General features: G+C 62.4%; 1 protein-coding gene across 1 annotated transcript; it reads right to left on the bottom strand.

Moving 5' to 3' along the window:
* Positions 1–989: 989 nt before the first annotated feature.
* Positions 990–2,406, bottom strand: LOC134372810 (collagen alpha-1(II) chain-like). The gene is made up of 2 exons (XM_063090175.1): positions 2,173–2,406; positions 990–2,129 (listed from the first exon to the last, which is right to left on the bottom strand). Exons 1-2 carry the CDS (start codon positions 2,404–2,406, stop codon positions 990–992), a joined length of 1,374 nt encoding a protein of 457 aa, XP_062946245.1.
* Positions 2,407–6,908: the final 4,502 nt, after the last annotated feature.

Genomic DNA, 6,908 nt, shown 5'->3' with positions numbered 1-6,908 from the left:
CCCAGGGTGGCTCCCAGGACTGCGGGAGGGGCTTTCTCCACCATTAGCCCCTGGAGAGCAGGGCACACCTCACTGCTGTCCCCTCCCTGCCGGAAAACTTAGCCCAGAGCTAATGAATGAGTGGGGAATCATTGGTGGATGAATGAACACTCGGATTCTTGGGTTTGGTTTGATCCTGGTTCAGGTCTGACCCTCCGCAATGGACGGCTCCTCCCACCGGCGCTGGCTCAGTGGAGGCCAAGCCTGCTGGGTGCTGGGGGTGTCCTGGTGAAAGCGCAGGGCTCCTGCCGAGGAACTCACAGCCGGGAGGGGGAAAGGCCGCGAGCACCGCTCCAGTGCTGTAGGATCCAGGCATGCACTGTCCGTGTTTATTGAGCGCCTGCTGTATGCTGGGATCTAGTGTGATGAGCGCTGTGATGGGGACCCTGAAAGGTGGGCCTGGGGAAGGAGAGGGGTACGGGGGACGTGTCGGCCGGTGGCGAACTCTTCCTGGCAAACTCTTTACAAGGAGGGTTTATAGAAGGGGTCCAGGCTCGTGTCCTTGGACAACTTTTAGAGTGTCGTGGAGGGATCCGGACGCCCTGAGAATCCTCTCCCCTGAAATTCCTTCCCCAACCTCAGCCCCTCCGCAGCTCGCCGGGGCTGAAGGGCAGCAGAGCGCCTCGTCCGGCTTCCTCCGCCCTCCCCCTTAGCTTCCAGGTGAGGAAACTGAGGCCCGGAGAGGCTTGCCCTAGGGCCCGGGAAGTTGGTGGCTGAGCCTGGCCGAGGCCCCGGGGCCGGGGCTCCTGGCTCCGCGCTGGCGGCCGGGCTGCGCCCTCGCCCGGCGGGGCGGTGGGGGAGGCGGCGTGGGGCCCGGACCCGAGCGGAGCGCGCTCCCGGCGGACGCGGCGGCGGCGCCCGGCGCGAGGGGCCGGGATGGGCAGTCATCAGTCTTCCCAGGTCTGTGGCGTGGTCCCCGGGCTCAGACCCCTGTCCCCCTTTAATGCCAGTCATGGCACGGAAAGACGGGGAAAGCCCCCGGGAGCGGCCTCTCCCGGGCGCTGGAGAGCCCGCCCCGCGCCCCCCGCTCCACGCAGGAAGTGCGATCCCGCCCGGGCCGCTCGCGGTCCCTGTCGCTCGCCGGCGCCCACGGGGTTAACGGTGGCGGGTGGGTCTCCCCGCCCGGTGCGCGAAGGGGCTGCCCGACTGCGCGGGGAGGGCAGGGAGGGTCTCCAAGCCGCGCGCCGGCGGGTCTGCGCAAGCCCGGCAGGGAGCCCCGCGGGCGAGCCGGGAGCACAAGGGTTAATCCCTCGGGCCCGGGAGGGGCTGGCCAGGCCCGGAACCCCGGAACCTGAGGGCAGCGGGGTCCCCGACTGAGAAGCCCGAGGTCCCACACGCCGTCGCCCTCGGCTAGTGTGAGTGTCGGCTTGTGCAGCCCCCGACTCCGCGGCTCGAACATGCCCCGACTCGGAGCTTCTGCGATGCCGGGGCTCCGCTCCACCCGGGAGGGAGCGCGGGGCGGGAGGGGTTAACGGGCGGGGCGTGGGGAGCGGCGGGGGCCGCGGCCGCCCGAGAGTTACCGGGGACAGGCCGGTGTCCCCGCGTCCGCCCGGGCCGTGCCATCCCGCGTCCCCGGGCCGGCCCCCTGCTCGCCCCGGGGGATGTAACTCGGTGCCGGGTAGCGCGGCGGCCCGGGCGGGCTCACCTGTTACTCGGCCGCGGCCCGGAGCGCCCACTGAGTCACGGCGGCCGGAGCTGGGGGTCGGGGCGAGGGGCGCGCGGGGCCGGGCTTCCCGCAGACGGAGCCCCGCGGGGGCGCCCCGCCGCCGCGCGCGCCTGTGCCCGCGGGGCCCGGCTCCGCCCGGCGCGGCCGCGGGGCGCCCTCCTGCCTGCTGACCCTCTCGTTTGGTCTCTCGCAGGCCTCTGCCGCAGACATGGAGAAACTCAGGTGAGTGGAGCGTCTTCCGTGCCGCGGCTCTCGGGGGGCCGGGCCGGGGGTGGCGGCGCTGGGGAGGGTGGCGGGACGGGGCCCCGCCCGGGCGCCTCGGCGGGGCTGTCCGGGCCGGCGTGCGTGTGCGGGGCGTGTGTGCGCGCAGCGAGACAGTGGGGAGCCCCGGCGGGGTCCCCTCGCCCGGGCCGCGCCGCTGCGGCTGCGGATCGGCGGTGCGCCACCGAGGCCGGGCCGTCCCCCACCCCGGGCCGCACGCCGGCCTCCGCCGGCCTCTGCGCCCTGCCCTGAACTGTCGCTTGTCCCCCGGGGCTCTCTGGGCTCCCGTTCCTAATGTTCCGCACCGGTCCCCCCAGCCCCCAGCTGACAGTTGCCTGGTTCTGAGCTTTTAAGTTTCCGCCTCGTGGGGGCGGGGGTGAGGGGATAGAGTCCTCGGGGGTGGCCGAGGCAGTCGCGTCTTGGAGCCATTTTGGGGGCATCCCGCGACCCTTCGGGGAGTGTCCCCCGCGGCCTCCCTCCGGGTGGTAAACTTTGAGCTTCGGTGGACTCCACCGGCTCCCTTCGCCGCCGGCTGCCGGCTGCCGAAAGCCTGGGATCAGCCGATCTGAATATTCACGTTCCCTCCGCGACTTCCCCTGGCCACCCTGACCCCTACTTTGGGGAGACCCCTCCTGTGATTGTTTTCCTTCCGGAACCTGAGTCAATGCGTTGTGTGGGCAGCAGCCCAGGTCTGGGTGCTGGGTTTCAGCAGCATGTCCCCCAGCCCAGAGGGTCTCTTGCCGCCCTCTCCCCCAGGCCAGAATTGGCATCCATGGGGAGGACTTGGGTAGCAGGTGCGCCCATTCCCTCAGTGGGCTGGCTCAGGGCAGGTCCTGGATCTAAGAGACAGGGCCCCAGGGTCTTCCTAGCTGACCCTTAGTGCTGTGAGTGAGTCCCACCCAAGTGGGAGTCTGGGGAAAGGTGGGCTCACACAGAGGCCCTAGGCTGGACAGTCAGAGCAGGGCCGTCTCCTGGGCCACGGAGCTGGAGTGCAGCCCTTCCTCGTGGGTCCCTCGGGGCCAGGACCAGCATATCCTAGGCTGGGAAGAGGGATCTATTCTCTTAGGTGGGAGGACCTCAGACCCAAACCCTGCTGTCGTCAGACAGGCCCACCTTGTCAGGACCAAAGGCCAGGTGGGTGGGGGTGGCAAGGCCCAGAGAGTGGCAACCCTGGCTGTGGTCACACAGATGACTCTGGGTCCAAACCCAGGCTTCTGACCCCAGGCCAGAGCCCTCCCTTGTGCTCCACATTGGCTGTCATTTCACGAGTACCCCCATCTTGGTTGGGACCCCTATGGGGGAGGGGACACTGCTCAACTCAGCTGGGACTTGAGGAAAAAGGTAGCATTCACGGAGGGGCCTGAAGCCAACCTGGGGGGTCCCCACTGTGGTTCTCTTTCTCTTTCCCTCCTCCCCCATGCCCAGCCAAGGCTCTTAAGCACCCACCCCTATGTGTCAGACTCTAGGGACAGAGACATGGCCTAGCCTGGTCAGGGACACAGGTAGGCAGGTGAGCCAGGTAGGCAGATCCACTGAGGGCATCAGACATTGCTTTCCCAGGTAGGCTGAGGGCTTCCCTAGGCCAAGTCATGAAGGCTGGAGGCAGTGGCCATGGCCTAGGCTCCTGGGCTTCATTGGGCCACATGGCCTTTCTGGAGGGTGGCAGGGGTCTGGTGGATCTGAACTGAGGACTCGGCCTAGCCTCCCGGAATGGGTGAGAGGTCCTGTCCTCCTCTCCCTCTCACCCTGTTGGTGCTTCAAGGGCCTTTCCAGACCGTTCCCTCCTGATCAGTGTAGGGGGCCACCCCAGTGGGTTTCTGTCCTACATTTAGTGCCAGGTATCCAGGACCAGAAGCCTCAGAAGGGTGTAAGAGAAGTTGGTCAGCCTCCCACGGAGAAGGTCACAGAGTTTGGGGCCCCACAGACTTAGTCTCTGGCAAAATCCTGGCACTCTGGGACTCAGTTTCTTCATCTATAAAGTGGGTGTCCTAACCATACCCAGGTCACAGGGTGTTGGGAGGATGACATGAGCTCCTGTGGCTAAAGCACCCCACATGGGACCTGGCCAGAGCAGGAGCCCTGGTAGAGGCTCCCTGGGGAGGCATCAGAACCCCACCACTGCTGGTTCCCAGGCAACAGAAGATGAATTTGTGGTCCAAGTAAAGGGGTCCTGGGGTGTCCAGAGGGACAACCCTGTGCCCAGGTCTTGCCTCCTGGCTTCTAGGGTGCAGTTTCTGCACATTGCAGGCTGGGCCTGTGGATCTGAATTGAGCCTGAGAGGGCAGACCCCTGGCCTCATCCACCACTTGACACACACCCCCACCACCCCGACCAGGGCCTGGAACCAGGCCTGGCTCACGGGAAGGCCTAGTAAGTACTTGTTAAATGAACAAAAGGACCATGTCCCCCAGTGGCTTTGTGGCTCTCAGTGGCTCCCTTTTGTGGGCAGGTATACAGCTGGGGGGCCCCGTGCCCCAGCCCCTCTGCCCGACTCCCACCCCATAGTGCAGTCCCACTTCAGAGTCCTAAGCAAGCTGTCACCTTTATGGCTCTCTACCTTTGCACACCATGTCCTCTCTGCCTAGAACACCCTTCCTCTCCCCTTCTTATATACATGACAAACTCTTTGTCCTCCCTGTCACCTTTTTCTGTGGCTTCTGTGACCCTCTTGTCCCATGCCCCCAAGTGGATTCATGTCCCCTCTGTGTACCAGGCCATCTCTCCAGGGTAGGAGACACAGGCACACAACAGATCCTCCTAGGCCAGCAGAACAGGGTACAGGGGGTCTGCCTAGAATGCTCTGGGGTTCCTGGGTGGGGACACTGGCCTGAGGTGTTGGGGAGGGCTTCCTGGAAGCAGGGACATGAGCAGAGGTTGGAAGTATGAATGGGAGTTTGCAAGGAGGGTGGACAGGATGCCTTCCAAGAGGTACAAAGTCCTGGGGGCTTGAGGAAGCAGAATGTGTTCAGGGAGACAGGTGAGAGCTGGGGACTGGGGGTGGGTGGGGTGCCCCCTGCCACCTGGAATGTCTCCATCCTCCTCAGTGCCCCAGATGGGCACCTGTGAGAGCAGAGCCTAGGTCTGACCCCTCGATTTCTGCCTGTCTCTGTGTCTGGCAGGGGCCAGCGCACAGCAGAGATCCCCCAGGCAGAGGTGACGCATAGTAGGTGTTCAGCTGCACCAAGTGATGGCCTGGACACTGTGGCTCTGGCCTAACATCTGCCCCTGTCCCTTGACCCTCATTCACCCACGCTTAGCTATCCTGCCTCCAACTGCTTGAAAAACTATCCTTGTGACACTCAAATATTTGTAGTTATTACTGAGTCCCAGCTGGCTCTCCGTGTGCTGGGAGCTGGCTGTGCCTCTAATCCCTCCAATCAATCCTCTCCTCCCCCTTCCTCTACACAGGGTCCCTTCTGCCTGGCTTCCGCGTGCCTTCAGGCAAGCCCCTTTCTCTAGCTGAGCTTTGGTTCCCTCCTCTGTCAACAGGGAAGTGGCTGAGCGCCTCTCGTGGAGCTGGGAGGCAGAGGGTGCCCGGGATGCCCACGGCTGTTCCTGTTAGGGCCCCCCCCCCCACCAAAATTCCTCCAAGCTGTGAACTGTGCTAGGCATGCAGAGAAAAGAATGAGTATCTGTACAGTTCAGCCATTAACTTTTGAACGACCACCCGGTGACCACCACTCAGGTCAAGAAGTTCATGCTGCCAGCCCCCCAGATGCCCCCTAAGACCCTTCCCCAAACACAGCCCCTCCCACTCTCCAGAGGTCACCAGGATCCTGCCTTTGTGATAAGTGACTCCTTACATTCTTCGTGGCCTTGCCACCTGAGAGAGCATCCCAAACCACTACGGTCCCCCTTTGCCTGGTTTAGGACCTCACATGCGTGGAATTTTTCAGCCTGTGCTTTGGGGGTTGAGTGTCTTCACCAAAAACGTTGTGTTTGTGAGAGTCACCCACGGTGGTGTGTGGAGCTTTCTGCTGCTGGTTGTCTTAGGTGATGGCATTCCTGAGTGACTTGACCGTATCCGGTGATTCACTGGTGGACGTCAGGCAGTTCCTAGCCTGGGCCACTGTGAAGAAAGCTGCCGTGGACATTCCTGTACAGGTGCGCCACGGACTTGTGCTGCACACGTGGGGGTGTCCCAGAGCAGAACTGCTGGGGCACACGGCATGCGCACGGTCAACTCTGCAAGATAAGGCCACACTCTCCAAAGGATTTCTGCTGTCACCATCCCACCGGCATTGCCAGGTGGTGAGCACAGTGCCCTGTCTTGGGCAGATCCCTAGATCGCTGCCCATTTGGCTTCCTCTTTGGTGATGTCATGCACACTTTCTGTCAAGGTGTCTGCCTTTTCCTGACTGTCATCTGTCAGTATGTGAGCGGCAGATACGCCTCCCGCGGGGTGCTGGCTTCTCTTTAAATGGTCCTCTGATAAACACAAGTTCTTAATTTTAATTTTGTTGAATGTCTCAGGCTCTTTTTGATTAAAGCTTTTTGCATCTTGTTTAAGGAATGCTTCTAATGTCATGAAGCTTTTGGCTTTTAATCCACTTGAAATTGGTTTTTCTGTGCAGTTTGAGGTTGGACTCAATTTTTATTTTTGTGCACAAGGACACTCAGTCGTTCGGGCGCACACTCTTTGATTCACTATCCAATATTTGTTGTGGTCCTGCCCACGGCAGACGCTGCCCTTCATGCTATGGATACTGTGAGGACATGCCGGGCTGTCGTCTGAAACATGGAGTTGTGGGTGGTCAGGTGGTGTCACTGATGCCCTGGGGGACCTTCTCTCACTTGTGAGTCTCCTGGCCTGGCGCTCTGGGTTGTCACAGTTGTTTTGCTTTGATCATGTATCCAACGCACAATTCTTGAGCACCACTATCTAGCAGAGGCTGTCGTAAGGCACTACAGATCCCACAGTGACCCACACAGGCAAAAGTGC

The sequence above is a fragment of the Cynocephalus volans genome, chromosome 3, assembly GCF_027409185.1.
Source record: "Cynocephalus volans isolate mCynVol1 chromosome 3, mCynVol1.pri, whole genome shotgun sequence".
In the NCBI taxonomy this organism is placed as follows: Eukaryota; Metazoa; Chordata; class Mammalia; order Dermoptera; family Cynocephalidae; genus Cynocephalus; species Cynocephalus volans.
This window is presented reverse-complemented; position numbering and strand designations above follow the sequence as displayed.